The sequence below is a fragment of the Struthio camelus genome, chromosome 1 (assembly GCF_040807025.1).
Source record: "Struthio camelus isolate bStrCam1 chromosome 1, bStrCam1.hap1, whole genome shotgun sequence".
In the NCBI taxonomy this organism is placed as follows: Eukaryota; Metazoa; Chordata; class Aves; order Struthioniformes; family Struthionidae; genus Struthio; species Struthio camelus.
In genome coordinates this window covers 82,855,383-82,880,460 of record NC_090942.1, presented here as the reverse complement: position 1 = coordinate 82,880,460, position 25,078 = coordinate 82,855,383, and the positions used below count along the sequence as shown (strand labels likewise).

General features: G+C 40.2%; 1 protein-coding gene across 20 annotated transcripts in view; it reads right to left on the bottom strand.

Annotated features, from left to right (window-relative positions):
• Nucleotides 1-10,130: 10,130 nt before the first annotated feature.
• FAR2 (fatty acyl-CoA reductase 2) overlaps nucleotides 10,131-25,078 on the bottom strand; it is a 155,670-nt gene continuing 140,722 nt past the window's right edge. For all 20 annotated transcript variants that reach the window (XM_068953522.1, XM_068953584.1, XM_068953601.1 and 17 more), the window contains 4 exons: nucleotides 23,805-23,976; nucleotides 19,592-19,721; nucleotides 17,001-17,128; nucleotides 10,131-15,437 (listed from right to left, as the gene is read on the bottom strand). In XM_068953522.1, the coding sequence (XP_068809623.1) occupies nucleotides 15,275-15,437; nucleotides 17,001-17,128; nucleotides 19,592-19,721; nucleotides 23,805-23,976 (593 nt within the window). In that variant the 3' untranslated portion in view covers nucleotides 10,131-15,274. The remainder of the gene's footprint in view (nucleotides 15,438-17,000; nucleotides 17,129-19,591; nucleotides 19,722-23,804; nucleotides 23,977-25,078) is intronic.

Here is a 25,078-nt window from a genome sequence, read left to right as displayed (position 1 = left end):
GGCTAAAGAATTTCCTAATTGGAATGAATAATATTAGAAGTTAGTTTTAATTTGGCACACCCTGGATCCAGGTAATTGTTTTGCTTCCTTTAATGTGCTTGCTTTATTTTGAGCCAGTAGTCATGAAAATGAAGTCTTGGAAAAAATTAAATAATTTTTTTTCTTTATAGAAATATTAGACTCACCTTAAGGCTAAAGGTAAAAATAATTTTTAAAGTATAGCTATTTTTATTATCTGATGATGTTAGCTTATGGATGGCTCACTGCTGGAATAGTCTTTCTGTCATACGTCTAAGCTCACATTCCCTCTCCCAGCTTTCCCTTTTCTTCGTTATTGCTCAGTTTCTTAAAACATTTACAGACCTTGCTGATGGAGGGATCTCTTGGTCATGAAGCAGGAAAATACTATCCCTTTCTTAGTTTCATTTTCTTAACACTCATTTTCACTTTTCTTGAAGAAAAATTAATAAAAAAGTTTGAGAATCCTCTTCTCTATGGTTTAATTTGTAAAAACCAGCTCCTTCCATCCTAGTCCTCAGCATCTTCCCATTCACTTTGCTTTCCATCCACTGTAACATTATTCTTTCAGTGGTCCTCAAAAGTAGTATTCACAGCTGAAACTGTTCTGTGGGCATGGGATGACCTAGGTCTTTTCCTTAGGACTACTCTGTATGATTGTGTAGAGATCTGTAAACTGAGGACCAGTGTGTAGCTTCCTTTTCCTTGCTTTTCTCTTTTTCTTCTCTCTGCTGGCTTCTGCCTCTAGCGCTCTGGCTCGCCCATCCTGCCAAACAATTTCTTTACTGCTTTGCACAATGAGACTCTTCTGCCTGCACAGCTTTACTGTGTGCCCATGTGTTGATGCGGCTCAGCATCTTGGGCTTTCGCCTGCCTTGTTGCAAATGTTGCTTAATTGCTCTTCCCCGTTAGCCTGGGAGAGCAGGTCTTATCACCCTTAAGAGCCCTCAGAGATCTGGGACTGCCTTGAAAGCAAATATCTTTTTCAGAGATCCCCCCCAGCTGCCTACCACTGTTGCTGCTGCCATCTCCATCATCACCCTCAGCCGTATCATAACCTTGGACAGCCCTGTGGCGGAGGGGTCACAGCTGCATATGGCATCTCCTGGCCTCAGTGGCCACACCTCATGGCAGTAGCTCTTGCCATGCTCACATTCGTCACTGAATTCCCCTTTATTCCTCTAGAAAGAATAGCTTGGTGGGGGGGCAAAGAGACTCAGCTTCTCTTACTGCTACTTCGCTCCCATCTGTTATCCCTTCTCCCTTCCCCTTGTTGTTTGTTTAAAAACTATGAAGGTCCTGTGTGTTTTTTTTTTTTTTTTGGGAATAGTAGCCATATTCCATCCCTGCTCTGTTTCCCCTGCTTTTGGTAGGTAAATACCACCTGTTTGGCTGCTTTTTGCCAGACTCTCATCTACTGAGAAGGGGCAGTGGCTCAGAGGCACATCAAGAGTTCACCAAGCTGCTTTGAGCCAGGCAGGAGAGCTTGAAACTAGACTTGCCCAAGGCTAGTCACAACCCCAGCCCGGTGAGTGTAAGCAGTGTGAATTTGGGAAGAGGCCTAAAACATTCAGGATGAGGGGTGGCAGGCTGGGGTGATGCATAGGTAAGTGTACCACCTGGGAAGGGGCATCTGCAGCTGGGGTGTTGCAGCAGCCAGCAGTCATTACTGAGGTGGCTGCTGGGACATGAGAATGACTCTGCAGGGAGCTGTTATCTCCCATTGCATGTGGAAGAGAGCGAGGGTTCACGCTTGGCCCGTAGTGTTGGTTATCGCAAACTTCCCCACGGAGGACATACGGGTGAAAGGGGGAGGGTGAGGCAGAGATGGAGAGGTATGGGGAAATGCGAGGGTTTGGCACTGCTTAGTAGTTTTGTTAACGATGTCAATATTGGAGTACAGTGTATGCTTTTCAGCTTTGGAGATTACATCAGGCTGGCAGTGACAGCAGAAACATCAGAGGATATGATTAGAATTTGAAATGACCTTGATGAATTGGGAAAAATGCCCTGAAGACCTTGGAGATGATTCAGTACAGAGATGTTCAGGGTTGGTGCTGAGGTGGAAATAACGAGCTGCACAACTCGAGGAGGGGAGCTGAGGTAAGGAGGCCTTGCAGTGGCTCATGGGGGAGAGAGAGCGTGACAAAACTGCAAAATGAGTGTATCGGAAGGAGAGAAAAAAACCTGAAGAGTGATTCGAGTGGTTGGTTCTATAAGCCTCTGATGTCCTTTTCCATGGCAATTTAATTAAAAATCTGAATTGAAAACTCAATAAATACAAAGACAATGAGAGTTTACAATGTATTTTTTTTAAGAGGCAGGCTTGTACCATCTATATTGGGAATGTATGGCTCTCACCACCCAGTCAGTGAGAAGCAGCCATTTGACTGACTTGTCAAACTAAGTATAAATTCACACTCTTTTCTTTAGAGCTGCTGTCTAGTTAGTTAATTATGCATGTAAATGCCTGCTAGGTGCCAGAACTGTTTTGCAAGATTTGTCTAAGGAGAAGCCTGTCTTTGTCAGAGCCGCCTGTTGGTGGGTGCAGTCATGATCATGGAAAGTCTTTCTTGCAATAACTTGTAACTTTGAATGCTGTTGGGACAGAAGACAGTGGTGTTTGGGAAATACGATGCTTGCTATTTTCTGTGCTACAATTAGGTGATGTGGGGTCAGGTCACAAATAAACAGGGTTGCATGTCCTGCACAGCTCCCTGGAGGTTTCTCACCATCGACTGCTTAGGTAGGAAGCTGCATTTCTGAGACCCAGAGAAATCTAAGAGGGTGAGGGCTGGAAGGTTGAGTTTTTTCTTATTCCTCTCTCTGACACTGCAGGATAAAAAGTTACCTAGGTCCAAAGGAGAAACGTATATTTTCTGGCTCCCCTCCCTTCACTCAGTCAGCTTGGATGCAGGAACTACTCCAAGGTGCTAGGTAGTTCTGGGAGGAGTTGTTCAGATGTGTTTTGGGACATTACACTGAGCAAAAGTACAGATTGTCCTGTGCTCTGACTTGCTGATGAATGAGCTGGCTTTTATCTGAAAGCATCATACCTGGGTTAATGCTGTGCTCTCCCAAGCCTAGGGTTTACTGCCAAGGGGTTAAGGGCTCTTTTAGCCCTGGGTGGTACAGTCAGAATCACCCAGCTGGGTGGCCTCCTTCATTTGAAGCACGGGCAGTGTAACTATAGGGCAGATAAAACTGTGGATATGAAGGTACTCTCCGGGTGGCTTCCCACATTAGTCGTTGCTTACGATCACAGAACCCAGAACTTTCAATGTTTTGTTTCTGTCACCTTCTTCACAAAGGTCAGAGGTAATAAAAATCCTGCTGTCCAGCTGAGGTTATAAACTGTCATGTGAATTCAATCTCTGTTCCGTAGTTTAATAATAAATGGATCTATAAGTCATAAGTAATAGGGCTGTGTATATCTGCTTTCTTTCAGTAGAGCAAGATGAGAGATTTGTTTATTTCTCTCTCACTTTTTAACTTATCTTGTTTGGCTCTGCTTCTGTGTAATTGTTCCCCAGACCTGCGAAGTATCAGATCCCTGACTTATTGCCAGTTCAGCCTCAGTTGCCTTTCAATCCGGTTTACCTCATTAGTCTATTCACTGCTAAATTTGTCCTTGCTGGCCTAATCCTTCCTAGTATTTTTCTTGGCAAATCCTGTCTGGCAGCCTTTTTATTTATCAGCACAGTAGCACGGTTTCTCCAGATAGAAAAGTGGAAGCAAACTTTCCAGAGACTTCCACAGGCAAATGAAATTTCTCTTTTCCCAGACAAATTGTCACATCAAACTCTGCTCTGAGGGGAAGTAGAAGGAGCAAATAAATGTGTAAAAATGAACAATAATCATGAATTGAGAAGACTGGATGGATTAAGTCGGAAAAATAACCCCTTGAATTCACAGTGTTGCATAAACATAGTCATTGCTGAGTAAATCACTTCTATGTACGCTTCCAAATAGTCAAACTTTTATTAATTACACTACAATTATGAATTCTAGTTTTTACTATCTCTAGTTATAAATTCACCTGTAGCTCCTCAAGTTATAAAATGTCTTCGTTCTTGAAAACCAGTGGCAATAAGAAAGAATAAGGCAGAGGCATGTATCTGCTGGAAAAAAAGTAATGTCTATGTGCTATCGAGAGCAATCCATGCCCAAGACATTTTAATCTACCTTCATTTCTATGCAAGACTGTGCCGTACCGCAACTTTTAATTACTTTCTTGTCAAGGCAGCTTTCTGTTACTTTCTTGTCAAGACTTAATTGGCTGAGGTACTGGGGGACTCACCTCATCTTTTGGGAGTGTTTGCACTGTCTGGTACAGCAAATCCTGTCAGAAACAATTTACCTTGGAGTAAAGGACCAGCATTATAAGTAGAAAACTTTTGTTCTGTGTGCCTCAAATCTTGTCTGTTCTCTGATTACATCTACTGATCTAAATATAGCCATGACGTCTTCCTGCAAACCTTTCTGCTATTTTTGCTGGCCCTTTTAACCAATGCTGATTTCTCTAACTAAAGTTTATATGCATTTAGTCCAATTAGTTATGTTGGACTTTGGTGGCAGCTTTCTCCACGAATCTTACTAAGCCAGTGGTTCTCGGGGAGTTGAGCTCTCCTGGAGGAGCTGTGAGTCCCTGAGCACGTTTGGAGAAGTGGAAGAAGCTTGCAGGGAGAAGTAAATCAGAAATTCAGAAGTAGCATCACAAGCTGAGGTGGGAATTTCTGTTGAAAGCCCTCTATAAAGCTCTCTACATATTCTCTTTAGGGAAAATTGGAGAAGGATGGATTTTTTTGAGTCAGTATCAGGGATCGTAAAAATTACTTTCTGATTAGACCCTGAAATGAGTTCTATACAAACTAATGTCTGGGCGCATAGACTCTCACTTGCATCCACATGCCTGAATTCATTGTCACCAGACCTTCAGTTATGATGTTTCTTTTTTTCTCTCCTTTTCATCAGCAGGACCTGAATACATATCAGGACATAGACCAGTAGGCAGGGATACATTAAAATGATGTTAAGGTGATTCGGTATATTTTCCATTGTTCTGTTTTGTTTAGGCAGCCTACAGAAGTCGCTACTAGGTGGCTTTTCAAAGGCAGCTTCAGGGCTATTGCGCTGATGCTCTCCTACCTAATACTCGTTCTGGGTTATTTTTACAGAAGATACATTTCTTTGATGTGTATTTTGATGTGGCTTTTACATCTGGGGCTGGGTAAAGCTAATGTAATTAGCAGTAAATTGTGTGCTGTTTTCCTCTAGGGAGAAAGTGACCCCTTAGCTTTCGGTGCAGGGAGTTGCAGGAATTTGTATCATCAGGTCACTTCTGGCAAGAGAGGCAGATCAGCCTGTGCTTCTCCCATGGCTTTTAACGGGGAGGTGGGTTGATCCACCTAACCCACAGGCAGATGTTTCCTTTGCTCTAGTATCCCATTCTATGCATGAATGCTAGAGTCCAGAAATGCACTTTATCACTGTGCTGTAGCACTTTTCAGTGTCAAATAAACCTGATTCAAGCAGTTCTGAAGTAGGATCTGTGGAGTCTATTCTTAATGAACACCGATAACTTCTGATTATCAGCTTAGTCGAGGGCGATGGAAACAATTGACTGGGGTCCCTTCCCTTGAAACCTAGTGCTTATTCCATTGTATTAGCTACAGTGTATTAGCTAATGATTGGTTCTCAGACAGTGCATCAACCCCTCTGTTTAACTTCGTTCAGAAAATAAAAAGTAATATGATTCACTTAGTTTATTTAATTGATCGTTTGGCTTGATAATACTATGTCATCAGAATAAAAGCTTTAAATATGGAAGTGTGCAGGTTGACCTTTCTAATTCTTTGTTCTTTAGAATAAATTTGAACTTTCTTGCTGATGGCTTCAATTCATTGATGCATCTTAATGGAAAATTGATTTTTTTTTTTTTTCCTTCCTGCAGATCACATTTAAATTCAAAAATGGAAAATTATATTTTAAGGAAAGATTGGTTAACAAAATTAAAGTGAAATCTTTGATGTATGCTCTGAGTTCCATGATTTGAAATTTATTTTCGTTTAGGGAAGGCTCATGATAATGGTAGGATTCTTTTTCTTGCATTAAACTTTTTGCTGTATTGCAAGGAAGTGGGAGATGATTACGAGACACTACTATTGCTTTACAGAGGACCAACATCATGAGGAGCATTCTCTGTCCTTAATTTTCCAAATTGGTAGGGCTCAAAGGCTTATCTTCTGTTTCTGCTTTAAAAAAAAAGACAAAGAGAAATAAACAAATCAAAAAACCCCCAACATCCTCCTCTTTTCTTATTGAACTGGGAGACATAGTATAAATCTTGCAAAGCCTAAAGCAAGACTGGGAAAATGCAATTCTGATGAGAGAGCATCATTATAAAGCCAAATACCTAATGCCATTGAAGTGCCACTGGCTTAAAGAGAAGCATGACAAATTATTTCTGTTTAATTTCAATAGCATGGGTCAGATTTTCTTTTTCTTTCCAAATTCGGTTGGGCAAGATCGGAATAAGATTTTGGTGGCAGTAGCAGGAGACTGTTGCAAAGATTGATAAAAAGCTACTCGTTGTCTCCAGAGTCTGTCAGTGCAAGTGGAGGCACCCTCTTCTTTCTCTCCTTGCCCCCACTTTTGCTTTAACCTACCTCAAACAACTATGGACCATCAAGTTGATATTCTAGGGACTGAAAAATGTCAGGCACAGTTCTTTTTCTTCTGTCACAAACTCTTCACAAGCCAAGCTTTTGAAGAGACAGCTTCCCTCTAATCTTGGCCCACAGACCTCCCCAAGGGCCTTACTGGACCCTCCTCTCTTTCTTCCTCTTCTGTGATACAGAATATCTTATAATAAAAGAAAAATAATGAAAACATTTAGAGAGGGGTATGTGTTGGGAGCACAGAGCTGTGAGGAGAGAGGAAACTTGTGAGCTGCTTGGCTTATAAGAACGTGGGAAACATGAACTTGGGATAGCGGAAGTATTATTTGGGGGGGAGCAGGAAGAGAACAGCAGCCAAACTGATTGTCGTGGCAAAAATACGCCTTTGAGAAATGTAAGGAGAATTTGACCCTAGTGTAAAGGTGAGTCAGGTTCCCTGGCCTGCAACATGAGATTGGACCTGCAGAATCTGGAGCACCCAGTATTTTATATACATATAAGCAGGTACAGGCACATACACATGCATACATAGATGCTTTGTGTGTTTTTAGCCTGTGTTGTTGCAAAGAGGTCAATATTGGTATTTGCTGGCACTCTGTGCTCTACGTTGCACACTACCACAGTGTTTAGAAGAAATAGGCCGACTGGTGATGAGTAACAGATTGCTTGCATGAGTGCCTGTTTATATGGCAGAAAAATACCCTTCTCTTCCAGAATTAGTCATATGTGCCAATTGCCACCTCAGTCTTCATGGTTTTATTCAGAATCAATCTGGTTTTGTCTTGTTTTGTTTTTATCAAAGAAGTGTTCTTGATTTTTCAGTCAAAAAAGAAAATCTTTTGAGGGAAATTTAGAGGAAATGTATTCATGGTTTGACAAAATGAGACCAACATGACAAACTTTCAACAATAAATATGATTTTTGGTAGTGAGTTAGTAAAATATACTTAATTTCTGACTCCTGAAAACACTACCTTTATTGATAATACTTTGTAAAAACATTTCATAGTGTGTTTTTTGATAAATGCTGTTTTTAAAAACTAACAAATTTTTAAGCTTTCGTTTAGTCTTAGGAAAATAAGTGATTTTTTTTTTTTGTAGAAAGTGTTGAACAGAAACTGAAAAATACTAGTCTGTCTGCATCCACCACGTCCTTCCCCTCCTATCCCCTGAATTTAAAAACAGTTGTTGTTGAAAGGCATTTCAACTTCTAGCATTTAAAATATGTTTTAAAAAAAAAAAAAGCTAAAATTCTGGTCACTGAATATGTGTGATTTTAATAACAGGAGAAGAAATGGTTCATCTTTGTACCGAGATTAAAGCAACTCTGGCTACTTTTTTCAATTCAATTAGTTTTCTGTTACTTTAGTTGGCCAGTGCATGGTTTGCCACTATTTACAGCATGCTTGCTCCCTGATACCATGCTGTTTCACTTAATTCTAATGGCAATCAATAGTAAACCCTTCCCCCCTGCCCTTTCTCCTTCCTCTCCCTTTCCAGAAATATAGCTACAAAGGGATTTAGTCCTACTGAGAGTAGACCTAGCCTCTTTCCCTGCCTTCCAACATTTTGTGTGGGAGGGGGTGTGTGCACGCGTGCGCGTTTGTGTCCGTGTGTGTGTGTTTGTACATGCATCCATATGTTCCTCAAGAAATACATAATTGCCAAATGTTGTGAGTGTTGCATCTCTAAGTCACTTGACCAGCCCTGTCCTGAGACATACACACACACACACACACACACACACACACACACACACAAAATGTATATAATATATATATTTATAGGATTGAAATTTCCTCCAAGTTGTATTATTGCAGAGAACTGCAGTCACTGAAATTAAAAGGGAAATATTGAAACACAGCAAAATCCCAGTTTGTGCTTGGTACTCAAGGTGATTGCTCCTGCTCTGCTCCTGCTAAGCACTGCTTTAGTGATGATAGGTTTCACAACTTTTTCTATAGAAAAGAAAAGGAGCAAGAAACAGAAAAACACCTTAACTGAGCTACCTGTTCATGGATCTTCTTCAGTGCGTGAAGCAAACAGCACTGCAGCCAGGAGAGAGATTTGCCCAGCACCCTAACTTGACAACTATTCTTTGTGTGAAAAACCTTATAATGTGGAAAAACTCTATTTTTTGAAGTGTGACTGAAGTTTTTCTCCCAGTGCTCCTGCAGAATAGTGGAAAAGGGACTGGAGTAGTGGCAGAAGCAAGAGCCATAACTTATCCTGTGTATGCAAAAGTGGCTTCTCACTGGTGGGAAGAGGACAAGCTCCAGTAGGCCAGCTGAGTGAGATGTGTGTGGACTGGTGGTAGACTGTGCTGTGCACATGCTTTTGAGAACAGAACTGCTGCAGGAAGGAGCTAAAGGAATGTTAATGAATTGGTTTCAGACTCTCCCAATGCAGGTAACTGAGACTGAAGTTTTAGTGTTAAAACATAAACACTTTTTTCTTGAAGATCTGATAGTGAAGATTTCTGAGGGGTGCAGCATTCTCTTTTTCTACAAATACATGGACAGACTTCCTGATCTTACACCTTGAGACTGTATCTTTGCTTTAGTAGTTGGAGCTTTTTGACTCCTGAAGATCCCAGTCAAGATTTTTCAGACCAGGAAAAGGTAATGTGTTCTACCCATTTAAAAAAAAAAAAAAAAAAAAAAAAAAAAAAGCTCTTTCTAGTTAGTCCTGATATTTGTCAAAGTGATCTCACTAACTTACTGTGCTGCTGCTTCTAAATGGCCTTGAAGACATTTCAAAGTACAGTGAAGTATGATATTTGTCATAGAGTCAGGATGTTTTTGACAATCCTGAGAATTACTAGATTAAAAGTATACCTAACAACCTGTGCACTTCTTGGAGACGCATATTAACCATGATTTTTTTCTCCAGTTATGTAATAACATTCTTAAACTTCTCTTGCTGTATGGTAGGGTCTTGAAGTAAAAGCATATTGTATTTCTCCAGACTTTGAAAGCTCTTTAGGCCAGAAGACCATTTTTTAGTTAACTTTACACCAAATGTAAAATAAAGTCCCTAACTTGTAAAACTAGGAATTTGGGGAAAATGATCTCAGGTGCAAGTGTTATGTTGTTCAGGAAATTAGTCAAGTTGTTACCAATTTAGGAATATCTGTCCTACCACTTTCAGTGGGACCCTGATCTGAAATGTGCTCTTCCTGGTTGTAGGCATCTAGATTAAAGCCTCACAGGCATCCTTTTTAAAAACAGCGAATTTTTCTCCGTTTTTTCTTTCTTTCTTTGCCTGTGCAGCAAGTCCTTGGGTGGCCAGTTTCCTGCAGGTGAGGCTTCAGTTCTGCACAGTCTGAAAGCCAGGCTGCAGCATGGTAAAGATGCAGCCTATGCACAACTACAGTGGTCAGCAAGGAACCACCTTTTTTTTCAGTAGCTTAAGTAAACTGATGCAAAATAACTATAGCTTTAAAATATTTTGTTTTATTAAATGTTTAAAATAACATAAACTTCATATTAACATTTTTATGGCTGAGGTTCTTATAATTTGTGACTTTACAATTTATCTGATTTGAGAGATCAAAAGATTACACCCTTAAATTAGAAACTTTATAAGTAAGATTTATAACAGTAAGTTGTCCCATAGCTAACAAGAGTATAGAAATAGCAGATAGAACCATATAAACTTTGGGCAGTGGGAGAATATGTATTTTACTATAAAGTGGGGCCTGCCAAGATTATGTAGGAACAAGAAACCTTTTATAAGCAGTTTCCTGTTAATCTGAAGAAAACAACTCAAATCTAGAGTTTCCTTTTAAGCAACAGAGAAAAGTGGGAAAGTACATTTTTAATTATTCCTCAAATATCCTTTTTAAAAATCATCTTTAGGTAAGTCTGTACCACCTTCTTACTAGTGTTTAGCACCAGGAAATGAGATGTTCACCATTTAGCTTTTGGGGAAGGTGCATACTATTTATTCTGCACTAGAACTGTAAGGGCCCAATTGTAATGAAAGTTCATCCATACTTTCTGCAATGCTGGAAGAGCAACAGCATGCTTTCAACCATGAAGCTGCAGCTTATTTACAAACTTTCAAAGAGTGCCCCCCCCCCCTTTTCCCAGTTGCTTATTCATGGTAATGATTTGGTTATTTAATAGTACTACAGGTTTAGGTTTCCTAAGTTTCCTTTGCATAGGAAACTAGGATAGGTTTTATCACTTCGTCATAACTGAATTGGAACAGAGCGTACCAAACAAGCACAGCCTGGCGTTTCAGTACAATAGCCACAATTTTTTACCATCTTGGTATGTTGTGTGAGAAAACTTGTGCTGAAAGATGTAAATATACATACAGACATAACGTATACAACCATGTTTTCTTGGAAAATGTAAAATAATAACTTTCTTGAAGAGGTGGGTAATAGGCCAACAAACTGTAATATATCAGTATATGTGTTTCCCCCACCAAGGAAGAATTGGGTCTTCTTAACACAGTTATGGGGGGTGGGGGGGGACATCATTGAGAAATTTTAATTTTTACAACAGACTTGCTGGAGATAAACAGCCTTGTTTGTTAGTCAACTGGCAGTTTAAACTCAAAATAATTTTAGGGATTTGGGTTTTTTTGTATAGCTATTTAATAAAAAATAGATTCTTCTTAATTGCAAGCTTGATGACTTATGCCCATTGCTATTTGACAATGAAACGATATTCAGTATCTCATTACTTTCACACGGCAGTTTATAGCTATAGCCTACAGACTAGTATATATGCATAGTATTAACAAAAACATTAGCACACTGGTTTCAGCAGTTCAGTGTTCCCATGTTATTTCTGTAGCAGCAATTCAGGCTTCTGACACCATAAGCGGGTAGATAAACCGCAAGTCTCTGGGGTACGATTACAGCTGATAATCCCATTGTGCTGTTTTGTGGCAGATATTTTCTGCAGCGGCTCTGCAGAATGACTGCTAATAGTGGTCTCTGTGCTGCCTGTCAGGAGCTAGAAGATAGGCTGGGGAAGGGTGGGGGACTTTTATTCGTGCACTTGAATGCAAGAAACCCAACTGATAACAAAATGCTGAAGGGGCTCTTCCCCTGTATGCTACCTCTGTAAAAAGCCTGAGTCCTGCTTCAGCTTTTAGTACGGGTATTAAAAATCTAATTCTCTAGCCCTCAACCGTAATGAGAACTATCTACTCCTGAGTCTTTCACGTTAATATGTGGTCCCCACATATTGGTCTCCACAGGACCTCTAACTTAATAACTGTATTTGGCTTTCAGTTTGACAAAAGGGTATATGCATGCATGAAAGAGAGGGGGATGGAACAAGAAAAAAGAAAAGTAGCTGTCACTTGGCTTTTTTCTTTTAAATACATTCCCCAAGGCTTGAGTTTCTTCAGAGCAAATGCAAATACACTCAGGAACACACAGGAAAACCCCAAAGGTAAGTCACTGCTTGAGGACAGAACAAGTTTTAAACCCCGGTCCAGCTTGCCGTGATAGCAGCCAGGACTGATACCAAAATGCCACTGCCAGGTGTCAATCTCTGTATTGAGGTTTTGCTGAAACACTTTTGTGATTCAGGCAATCACCTGAAAATATCTCCAGCCACAAGAAAATGGTTAAAGATTATGTCTGTGTTAAGGAAAGTTAATAGCTTGATCTCCTTGTAGGTAGAGCCAGAGCTTGGGAGCCAGCTGAGGGCAACGTGGTGTGTGGGTTGTGAAAGTCTGCCAGGATAGCATGCACCATCTGCAACAGCTATGCTTCCGACATCCCCAGCAGCTCCTGCTGTTTGCAGGGATGAGTAGTAACTGCTACTTCTGTTACCTTCAGCAAAATGGTGAAGTGCTTTAAAAGATGTTGCCACAACCATCGCTCTGCGTGAAACCTGAAGTGTTTTCGCAGGTCCAGATACACTCCAGATACAGTTCAGATACTGAGCAAAGATACGTATCAGACTTGCTGGGACAACACAACCTGTGCAAGTATTTTTGCGTGCCTATAGGCATATTTGCTAAACACATGGCACAACGAGGACTGGGGGAGGGACGGCAGGAGAGTTTACTTATAGCCCAACAACGGTAGGTTTTGTCTACATGCTTCAGTCAGACGTCATAGGTGCTCTGCTGCCTGCAGTATCTGACTGATCTGCAGGACTTGGTTTTTTTGTCTGTCATGTGGACAACTTAAGAGTTAGGATCCCCTTAGGATGTTGCTTCTCTTTATACATAAGACAGGCACTTAAAAAGAATTCTAGGATATCAGCTCAGATTCTTGCCTAATTTTTTTTTCATTAAGTTTGTTTCAAAATAGTCTGCACTTCTATTTTTCTTTTTGACATTTCCTGTGAGAAAAGACTGGAAACTGGCTGACACTTGATTATTTACTTGCGTGAATACTTTCTAACGCAGAGGATTCCTTACAGAGCCCTGCCTCACTCTGCCAAGTTAGCCAGGCATTCAAGTATAACGCAGCTGACCTTCGTGACCTTTATACACTGCTAAAGAACCATTGGATATGAAGTGTCCAGCCCCGGGTGACTAAACCCACAGCTCCCGAATTCACAGGCAATGACATGTTGCTAATGTGCAATGCACAGCATGCAAACCTTTCTAGAGCTGGAAAACACTTGGCTTGCAACTAGTACAGTGAAAATATGTTTTCAGGTGACGAGCTTAAAAACACTTGCATCTCTGTAAACCAGGTGATTGATCTACCTGAACGTAGGTCTGAAGAAACGTGTGGCAAGCACTAAGGCCTTTGTAGGCAATGGCAGAGCCATGCCGTTTTGGACAGTGTGCTTCTGGTCAGGTTCTGCTGCAAGCGTCCTTTGGCAATTGCTTGAAACTAGACCTCTAGGGAACAGAGCGGAGGAAATTAATTCCTTGTTCTTTTAAAAAGACTTTTGAATCAGCTGGAAACCTAAGACAAAAATATACCGTCACATAACTTGTTGCCTTCACTGCCAAAAACAGGTATAACTTTTAAAGAACGCCAGCTTTGTAAATGTTCTGCTATTCTCAGCACTGAAAAGAACCGCTGTGTTAATTTTTGTGATGTACTTTTTCAGACAGCTAGAATGACACAAGTCTAGACAAGTTGGATGCTGCAGTTGGTTCAAAAAGTAGTACTGAAGTCTTATAATCTTAAAGTGCTTATTCAGTTTACTCAAAATAAAAAATATTCCAGTGTTAGATTTGACTTTAAAAATCTGCTAGCATGATAAACTTGTTGCTGTTGTGGTAGGGCCATCGTTGCACCAGCTACTTTGAAGAAGGTCCTCTTTCTCTGTCTCCCCACAGGTGTTCATACTTAGAAAAAAATCTAAAACCTGCAATTCCAAAATCAGTGACATCTGTCACTGGGTCTAACAAACATCTTCTATAGCTCTGGGCTTCAGTAGGATCCTTGAGGTCCTTTCTAAACCGCAACAAAGGACAAAATGTTTTACCTTCATAGAGCATAATTGGTTTTACACAGAAGTCAATGAAACCTTTCCTATCCTCAATAAAAGCAAATTTTGACCTCTTTAATTCCTACTGGCAGCTGTGGTAGCAGAATTGGCCTGATCAGATTCCCTCCATACGCTCCTTTGTACTTGCTTGGCCAGTGGAAGTGCAGCGTGATTTAGCCATAATGAAAGCTTGAAGAGCAGTAATAGGCTGCTTCTGAGCTACTAGGAAAGAAATTTTCTACAGACAAACGGAGGGAGGTGAAAAAGGACCTATTCCTTAAAAAAAACTTCTGAATTTTTCTTCAATCTTTTCAGAAGTCTTCTCTTCATTCTCAAAGTAAATACGGCATATTTCAAGCCAAACAAAATGTTCCAAGCAAAAGTGACAGATGCAAGAATGGGGCTTTATAATAGAAGATAAACTGCAAGCTTAACCACAGAGAGAAAAATGCTTCTCCATAATAAAGCAGCTTGTGAGCAAGCACAGTTAACACAGGTACATGAATTCTATGCATCTCTTCAATTATGGTGTGAAAGTATCAGTCCTCAGTAGCAACATAAGACAAATTTGAAAATTATTCAGTGTGTTCACTGGCCTAATGTAGGTGATTTTGTATTTTCTCTAAGTTTTGAAAAATGGACAATATGAAATCATGATTTTCAATAAGGTACCATTTCACTGAAGGAGAATGAAGGAATAGCCTCTTTAGGAAGACCTCTCACAGGTCAATCTCCTCAACTGTTTCTTCTCTGATCGCATCCCTTTCTTCCAAGTTTCTATGCCCTTAACTTTGCCTCACTTACGGAGGAAAGTGGGATTGAGATAGCCTAGGCAGTGCATGGGAAGATAGTGACTTTGGTTAATCCATACTCTTGCCCATCAGACTCTGGATGAAAGATTCCAGCTTGACCTGCTCCTAAAGGTTCAGTTATGGCTTTAAAAATCAGCCTGGTCCTATGGGAGAAAGACCACCATGTATTAAAGCATTAGTTAAATTAAAAAGATGAACATATAACAGTGCGCAATAAATGCCGGCTGCTGTTGGAGGGAATGGATTTTCTGCTACTTTCAGGCCCAGATGCCCACAGCTGTGGATTAGAGGAGATGGAGGTCCTTCTGGAAGAGGCTGGATGCTGATGGACTGCTTCAGTGCCTGAGGGTGCTGGATGCCCTGAAGTAAGAAAGGAACTTATAGCAGAGGCTCACCACAAAGTACCAGATGTTTCGAGCCATCTGTGACCTTGCAATGAAAATGCGCCAGATGATCACTAAGAGGGTCGTGTTGAATGCATATCGGATGTTTCTCAGCCTGAGAAAGAGAGAAGATGCATGTTACAGAGGAAGAGAAAAAAAAAAAACACCCAACAACAACAACCCCAAAACTGTCCCACCTTATTTTATTTACTGCAGCTAATTTTGTTAAGAAATCCTTTTTACATGTGGTCCTTGAGCTTTTTGCCATTCCTATTTTAGTGAAGACACTGAGCCTAACATGTCTTCCTTCAGTCCCACAGTACCATCCTGCCAGGAACGGTGCTGATGTTATGTTGTTGTGAATAGTTAATGGGATAGGTTGAATATCTGTATTCCAAGTCTCTGTTGTTCTGTGTGTTCTCCTTTCAGACCGGAACAGACACTGAATTCATACTGAGAAGTGATTTCTCAATGATGGACAAGGAAATGTCCAACATGTCCTGCTCTAATTGGGTATATTGGTTATTTTTGATTATGTAGGATCATTGACTGGCTGGAGCATTTTTGCTGGGGCTGATGAAAAAGCTTTCCTGTTGGGTGAAAGCTCAGCTATAGTGTTGGGTTTACTCAATAACCATCAGGAGCCTTCACTTTTGCAATGCTGTATTTTTTTTAACATGTATTTAAATGGAATTATTGAGTCTTTGAGACGCTAGTCATCTTTGTTTCTGCAGTTTCTACACTTCTTTGTAACTCTTACTTACCTAATGTCTGGCCAATGCCTTCATACCTAATCTACCCAAGAGTAGTTTGATTTTCGTAAGAGTCCTTTATTTAGTTTGTAAACTCTAACACTAAGCTTATACTACCTACTTGGGCTTATGAGGCCATTGTTACAGAGGGTCTTATAAATCTTTTTAAAATGACTTGTGAACTAGGAACCTGTTTAACGTTCCTTCCTTTGGCAACTACTTTTATTCTTCTAGTATTTACAGCGCACAGCTATAGTTTTCTTAAAAGAAACTACCAGTCTAATTCTGCTCAAGAGTTTTCTCTTCTCCTCTTGCCTGCACTTCCCAATAAGAGGGTGGGAGAAGATAAGAAGAGCACAGTATCTAATTGAACTGGAGAGGGCAATCTGATATTGCCCATCTAGAATTAAACTGTCACCAGGGCTTGAATGCTTAAGCTCTGTACCAATTTTGCCTATTCTGCGTATCCCCCCCTTCCCCAAATGATTAGAAACTTTAACTTTAAAATGAAATTTAAAATACCATGTATGCTTAAAGTTTTTACACAATCCCTTTGATTTGCTAAAAGTTTCCAGGAGCTTCATAAATTCTAAATCTGACTTTCATTTTTCTATTGTAATTCAGAATTACCAGCAATTTCTGCATTCATGGACTCCTCTTATGCATTGTAACTTCATTATTTGGACATCTTCTGTAAAGACATAATATCTAGCCCCTGATTGTTAAATTTATCATAAGTCCTGTTCTCACAGGATGGAAAAATGAAATACTGGACCAAGCACCCTCTGCCATAATAAAGAAGCTGTGCTGTGTTTATCTTGCACATTATTCAACAATAACTTATTGCAATGTAAGTAGAATAATTTTTCTCAAGAGCCATTCAAAGTAGCCAGAAGTTGTGGTCATTGTCACTGGGTATGACTTACTTTCTTAAGTGCTGCTTTGCTGCTGGAATCCCAGACATGTCTTCATTTAGTAAATACTTCTTAGCACCTAGGCAGTAGCTTTCAATGTACTCTGACCAATGCAGCTGGCGAACATCAAAGTTGTATAACTGAGATTTAAAGACAAAGAGCAGTATTTAAATGCCAAAGTTCAAAACAAGTACACTTTAAACACCAATTCTTCATTGTCCTCTGCTCCATATAAGGTCCTCTCTGCTAAGTTTTTAAAGCCACCAAGTTTCTAAGAAGAGATGGACACTAACAAAGTGTACTTCAAATCTATGGATTAATGTTCATCCGTGTCTTACCCAAGTGGGAATCTGGGTAAAGCAAGTAAAAAAGTGGTGTTCGCTAGAGGAAACAAAATATTTTTTTTTCTTTCAGGTGGCCACTGTACATAAATATATGTATATACATACATATAGATCTATTTATAAAGCATGGAAGAAAAATGGCATTCCACTAATGCAAGCTGATTCATCTGAAAGCCTACTTGCGGTTTTTTGAAGTGTCACTAGAATTATGTTTTGAGTGTAAATAAATTAACTGGACTTTCAATCAACAGGTGCCTTTATATCAATTATTACTTTGTCCTGTGCTGCATTCTCTCTCTGCATCTAGATCGACAGAAATCCAAGGAATCAAAGGAATGGGTTACTCTGTTGTTTGGCATTTGAGAAATCTCATTGCAGAGCTAATAACACCAGTTTGTTTCAAATGTTGATATTGGAAAAATTTTTAACAATGCTCTGAGGTGGTTGTCTGTCTATTAGAGCAAAGACAGAACTTGTTTTGTAAAGAGGAAGTGGTTTTGTAGAGAAGTTTTGGGTTTGTTTGTTTGTTTTTTAATGAGTTAATGAAGTGAATGGCATTTCTTTCTTACAAGGGCTTAAAAGGGAAGATACTTGGAAAATATCTTTTCAGTGCAGGCCGTTTGGTTTGGTGCAAGAATTTTGGTATCAGAATAGCAACAACTGAGCAGAGAGAGGTAGCCTAACTGTGTCAAATACAGAGGATTAGCTACCATGCAGAGCCCAGTGTGTCTGTCAGATATGCACAGACATCTGTGCTGCCCATACACTATCTTGCTTGAGTACTGTTTGCAATGTAGCAGTGGCAGCATAGGATTCAGTGCACATCACAAAATTCTCTAAGCAGCTTGGTAAGCATAAAATACTGGCGCACTTACACTGAAGTCCTTGCTGCTGGTTTTTCTGTTTAGCTGCATCAGAACTAGCTGCTCTATTCCTTTTAGGCCCCCTATACATTAGCTGTAGTCACAGCAATGCCAATGCTCTTAGCTATTAGAATTTCCTGCATGCGCCAGCTCTTCAGACAAGGGAAGAAGAGTCTTGATGCTTCTACTGGGAATCTGTATGACATGAGACCAAATTGATGTGAATGTCTAAGTAGCTCTTTGCAAATGAAGGATACTGACCAAAGGTGCATTCAAACTTATTCCATATCTACTCTTTGTGTTCCTTCAGTCCTTCAGTTACAGCCCCATTGTTAAGAAGTATTTCAAACCTATAAAGAGTACAGCAGAGTTTGACATCCTGCAAAAGAACTGCTCTCAGAGGACTTGAAGCAAACGGGAGCTTTTTTTGTATTGCTCAGGATAAGACACTGTGTGTTAACTAAGCTTCCCCATGCAGTGCCCATTAAAATCAACATGAATGAAAATGCCAAAATCTTTCAAGTGAATTCCATCCAGGTCATCCACCAAAAGCCAGAGACTGCCAGAAGAGAGAGAGGAGAGAGTGATGTTGTAAAGGAGCTCCCTAGTTTTCCAAAAGCAAGACACACAGAAAACTAGGGTGAGAAGATATCGAGAACGCTACACAGAATTTCAGTGACTAATTGATTACAACAAAACTACCTTTAGCATAGATCCTTGCATTACTGTTGATATTCTCTTTTTAGGGTCCCTGTACAGGACGTTAGTTAACATGGTCATATCCTCCCATGAAAGGGGATTCATGAGATTCTCAGGGCCCGGAGCTGTGACATGAAGACTGGAATTGACCATTTCTTCTCAGAAAGAAAAATGTTGTGTGCCCATCCAGAAGAGAATGTCCCTAGCTTTCCTACTCCATTGTGTGTCCCGGTCTATGTAGTCAACCATGTGGAGGTAATAAGCCAGCATTGCATATGATGCCTTTAGCTTCCCCAACACAGAGGTCGCAGTACAGTTGGGTTGTGGAGAATATAAAGTCATGCTCCCTTCATAACAATCCATTTTGTCTGTGGAAACAAGTCTAGATTGACTATAGACCAAATAGAAACCTGAGAGCTAAAGGTAGAAAGCTGCCATATTATCTGGAGAGACTTCAGTGACTGATCCATCTGTTTTTGCAAAACATCTCAGAAGAAAACACCTTCCTATAAAAGAGTGTTCCTGATTTGTTATTTAATAAAACAAGGCCGGGGGGGGGGGGGGTGTATTATTTCTATCTAAGGTCAATTCCAGTCATCTAGGCAGATGTCATTTGAAGGCTCAACCATACACCGAAAATGATTGCTGGAGATGAACAGAACTGCAGTTTAGCAATCCACATACGGGATGTGCTTACCTTTTTGTCCTCTGGGTTAAGATGACTCATTAACATATTCATATTATCTGAAGACCAGTCCCAGGACTGGGTGGAAAAATACTGCAGGAGCATCATAGACTTGTGCAGTCGATTGATAATCTTCATCATTCTGGAACAGAGAAGGATTGTCAGAGAAGGATAGGAAATTTGACTTTTTGCAAAAACTGGAGTTTTGATCCATAAGTGTTTTCACCAGTCCGGATGAAAAAGAGTTGTGATTCCAACCAAGCACTTCACTGGTGCTCACCAGGCTGAGAACCTGCTCAGCAAGGATGTAACTCTGCCAGCTGAGGTCCTTGATCCTACAGCCTTTCTAGTTGGCTTCAACATGGGTGTAAAAGTACATTTCCCAGAGCAGGACTGAAGCCTAGCTTGCTGGCATGAACTAAGCAAAGGCAAGAGGCCAATAACAGACCCACTGCAGTACTGTGAAGAGCCCATATGAGCTAGTACTAAGTCTCCACAGCAGACTGCAAAACCACAAAGGTATATTGCTTGCCTCATGGGGTGGATACGTCTCCTTCTACCATACAAATGCAATTCTGTTCTCAAACCTGAGTTGACTGCCACAGTGAGGCTCTGATTTTGGATTTAGTTTGTACTGAGCCAGCTCCAAGTCAAAGGCTGCTGCAGCTGCAGCACGGACAAGCCATGAAGTCTATTGCTCAACTTCAGTTTTCAGAAAATGGCATGTTTTTTGTGTCTTTGGGCTTCTTTGATCTGTATATAACAATATTTATTTATTTTTTCTTAAGGGCCAGTCCTCTCCTTGTGTAGTGTCAGTCTGGAGTAGTCTCCTTATATAGGAAGGGTCTGACAGCATGTACATCTAATGAAGGATTCTAGATGACCTTAAATATTATCCAGACCATAGACACTTATTTTTGGAACTGTCTGAACACCTCTCTGCAGTGTGAGTGGCCTATTTAAGAGAATGGTACTTCAGGGGTACGTCTCCTAAACAAGGACTTTGGAAATACCAATTCAAGTCTCTCATTTGCCTTGGGCTTTTACATAATGCATTTATGATGCAGAATACATTTATTTATTATGAAAGGGGATGACAGTATTGCTCTCCTCTCTCACAGGATTATTTTACAACTATCCCGATGGTCATGAGTACAAAAGGCCTCTGGGAGGTAGTTGTTCTAAAACGATGTGCAGTGCTTGGTCAATTTTGAGACTATGCCACGTTCTCTCAGAATGGATGAGGGCAAGAGAAAGTGTTAAAAGGCTGATTTCTGTGGAATACAGAGTTGTTTTCATGAGAAATTTTGAGCTGCCCAGAGGGTAGCAAAGTCACTGTGACAAATGAAAGAAGGCAGTCTGCAGAAGAATGGTGCCAGGCTGGCCTCGCTCTGCACAGATGCAGCTGCCACTACAATAAGCACTAAGCACAGCAGAAAAAGACACAATGAGTACATCAATTCTGAGGAGAACTGTGCAGCTTACTCAAAGTGAATTTAATGTGCATTAAACCTTATACAGACACTCCTACTCAGAATTAAAGCAGCCTTCGTTTTAGAAGCAAAGTAAACCATCAAATTAAGGGTATTTTCATTCTGAATAATTATGTGTACATAGACTGAATGCAGTTTAACTAAACTGCTTAAAAATTGCCTCAGATTAATCTTCCTGATTGTCTCCAAGTCAACAAGTACTATGGGGCAATGCTTTGTGAATATTTTAATACCTTTTAAGAACTTGAGAAACAAAGCAGATGATTAATTTGCAGTTCCTTCTCAAACTCACTCCTAAAAAGTAGTCAGTATCTTTAGAGTGTTTAAGGATAATGGAATCTGTCAGAAGCAATAATACGAGAATCAACCATGTGTCCCCCATCTTTTGTTTTTAAACCTACCAAAAGCAACATATCTGAATGGCTGAAAAGAGGGGTCAAAGAGAGAAACAAAGGTATCTAAAGAGGTACGTTTGAAGATCGTAGTTCATGCTAACCGGTAGAGCCCAAATATCATCACCAAGTTGAAAGTAGTAAATAATTTGGATTAAAAAATGGTGCACTGCAAACTATCACCAGGTAGAAATATGCTTTTCTGCAGACTTCCAGAGGCTGTGGCAAAGGTTTCTTACACAGTATCTCATTCTCCATTGTGGAGGAACTGAGGAAAAAAAAAACAATATCAAAAAACAACAAGTATTAGCTCTCACTGACAGCCTTAATAGTTACACTTCAGAAATGCATCCTGTCTTCTTGAAAGCTATTTACAGCAATTATTTCCTTATTTGATCCCACACTGAGCCTTGCAAGAGCAGATTTTCAGGTGTGACAGATTGCCCTGAAAGACTACTAATTACATGATTTTCTAAGCCATGGATAAATATGTAGCAATAACTGGAAGCCATTTAGGGCAGTTTTGCTAGGCATCTGGCAATTATGTGAAAGGAGCTAACGCTTGAAGTAAGATTCCTAGGAGACGAGTTATATACGAGTCTAAAGCTGATGGAGATGACCCCTGTACCTGCTCTTTCCCACTGCTAGCTCATGAGGTGCTGCATATGGTAGCTACACAAGGAACTACAACTGAGTTCCTTGCAATTCAAATTAGTGAAGGCCATAGGCTGTCCTGAATAAACAGTAGACCTGCAAAACCACAACCAGCTCCCAGATTACGTATCCTATATGATAACACACTTCCTTACAATGAGTTGAGTAAGGATTCAGTAGCGAACTGAGGCCTAAGTCTTGTTCCTGGCAAAGGCAGCTTCCTGGTTCCTGGCAGGCTTACTACCTGCAAATCTGGCATAGGGTCACGGAGACAATTCAGAAAACTGCTATAAAGATAGCTTGTACTTCAGTAGATGGGAGTGACAAGTGGGAAGAAAGTTAAGGCTAGATGCTTGCTTAAAGTAGAATGAAAAAATTAAAGGTGAACATTTAAAGCGTGTTCAGTGACACGTTCATCCTTTTTAAATTTGAATGTGGTTTACGACCATTAGAGCATAAAGACCTGATATTTAGGTAGCTGTGAAAAAAGAAAGAATGAACTACTACCATTCCTGCTTTCTACCACATTGCAGCAGTACCTGAATGAGCTTTAGTAGCTCTGTAAGAAGAAAGGGGAATTATGAAAAAGGACTTGGAGAACTCCCAGACTCGCTGTTGAGCCCTGCTTGCTCCGGACACAAACCTGAAAGTTCAGAAGACGAGATCTTTCTCAATATGAATTCATGCTGAGCTCTATTTGAAATTCAAGGAAAGCATTATGGACAATGTCCACTGGCTACTAATCATGATCACCTTCATGAAAAGAAAGGTCAGTTGTAACAGTAATGCTTAGTACTTACTGCTAGCTGTTTCACATTTGCTGAAGCCAGCTTTCTAACTAGCAGGGCAGCACCAAGCAGCTGATGCAGAGCACAGCACTGGCATACTGTTCTTCTACTGCAGAACAAATTCTCCTCTGTGGTTGCAAGGAGTAAGGACAGAAGTTGGCCAAGTCAGTTATTTACACAAGGATTCTGTCCACATGCGATACGCATGCCTGTGTTTCTTCTAGCCATGACACTGCCAAGGCTCAAATATGGTAAACTGTCCTTGTAAATACAATTCAGAGTTTATTCGTACTCAGAAATAATCATTATATCTTTCTAGATTTCAAAACATTGGGCCAGTGCTGGCAACTGCTACTTTTGCATCTGATTTGTGAGAGAAAAATATTAGTTGTGATGTTCTAAACCTTGCCATTCTCAAGGCTTTATACAATATTGAGGCTTTACTCATGACAGATTGAGGCATTCACATAAGAATGTTTTAACAATTGAAATCTTTCTTGCTGTACACAGACCAACAGGACAGTGCTTATATATAAGCAATGAGGATGAAGTAACAGCTGCTTTACTATCCAGGCATTAACTTCATTATCTCTTTGGAGGAACTTTCACAGGAGGACCAAAGGGAGCAACTCTGACTTAACAGTCCTCTTCTGCTTGCTTGGGAACCTCCAAAGTGTGTAAAGCTGAGTTTACAATGCGTGCTGTCCCCTGAATAAAGGGAAGGGTGTTAATTCTAGGCTATGTTTAGCTACAGCCATGCAGTTAAAAACAAGGACTGGAGGAAGGAAGAAGACCAGGGACTCCAAGCTGATGCAGCCATTTCTCAGATCTTGTTAGAGATTTTTCTCTCTATAGCATTGGTAATTATGCAAATGGTTGAAGGTATGCAATTTCTTACCTAGGCTTTCTTCCTGTCAGCCTCATGTACAAGTCATAGAGTATGGCCGGCGCTTTATGACTGACAGTTATCCAGTACTGGTTTATCAGGTAGTTTGATGTCAAGTGAGTGTTGGGTGTTCTGAAGGCCTGCTCAAGCGGGTTCCTTTTGAATGTGGACATCACATACTGCTCTGTAAGAGAACAGGCATTTTGTTTAAAATCACACACTTAATTTGAGTAATGTTGAGCACAAACATAACCACATGCCTCAGAAGAGCCCAAGTTACTGTGCTTAATATGTTTAACTTATAGTCTGGGGACCATACAATCAGCAGGTTACACAATATGATTCCACGGTTGCTTCTGGCATTAAAATTGATGACTGCAGCTGTTGAGGACAGGCTACTTAACATGCATAGCTTGCTGCTTCCAGAAAGGCATCCCAACCAAATCTGGTTTGCACCACCAAATACCTCAGTCTGTTTGTTAGATGAGCTCTGGATGCACTAAAGCAGCAACTTCTATTGCGTTCTCAACCTGAAATCTCCAGACTGGAAGACAATCATTTCACTCACTTTTTGTTAAGGCACAAAATATTTTGTTTCCGAGCTCTTGCAATGTCACAGTGCCGCAGAAGTCACATCTACATGTGAATAAGTGGGGGTATGTGCATATTGGAAAGGCTTAATAGAACTGCAGTAGTTGAATATAAGACTCTCATCTTAAGGACTAATAAACAGATGGTGCTCCTATTGCTAAGCATCAATAAGCTAAACAAAGAAGAGGAATATGTGGGCTTTCTTTCTTTTATAAAAATTGAGCTGTTAGCCCTCAGATGAATTTAAGAGTTACAGCATCAATCTGTGCTCATACTACAGCTTACCCTCTAAGCTTATGTTACAAATAGAAAATCAGATAAGAATTTGCAAGTCACAAGAAACATCCAGATCACCTTAGATAAGCAGATTTCAATTGCAATATTCAGAGTCCTCTCTTCTATATCGGTGGCTGGTTAATTGCTGTAGTTGAAGTACTGACTTTTGCTTTACTCCTTCTAAGCATAAGTAACAACAACTGCAGAAAGCTTGTTAGACACTTCTTTGTGGCTGAGTTTAGACAAAAAGTAGTCTAACTACTAAAAATAGTACTGTTTAAATTTAGTGTAAGGCCATTGTTTGTGTTTGTGTTTGGTGTGCTGCAAGTTTAATGGCTGAAGACCAGTCCTCCTGAAACTCATTGTGCATTTGAATAGCTAGAGCTGGCATCCCTTCTGTTTTACTTAGCCACGCTGCA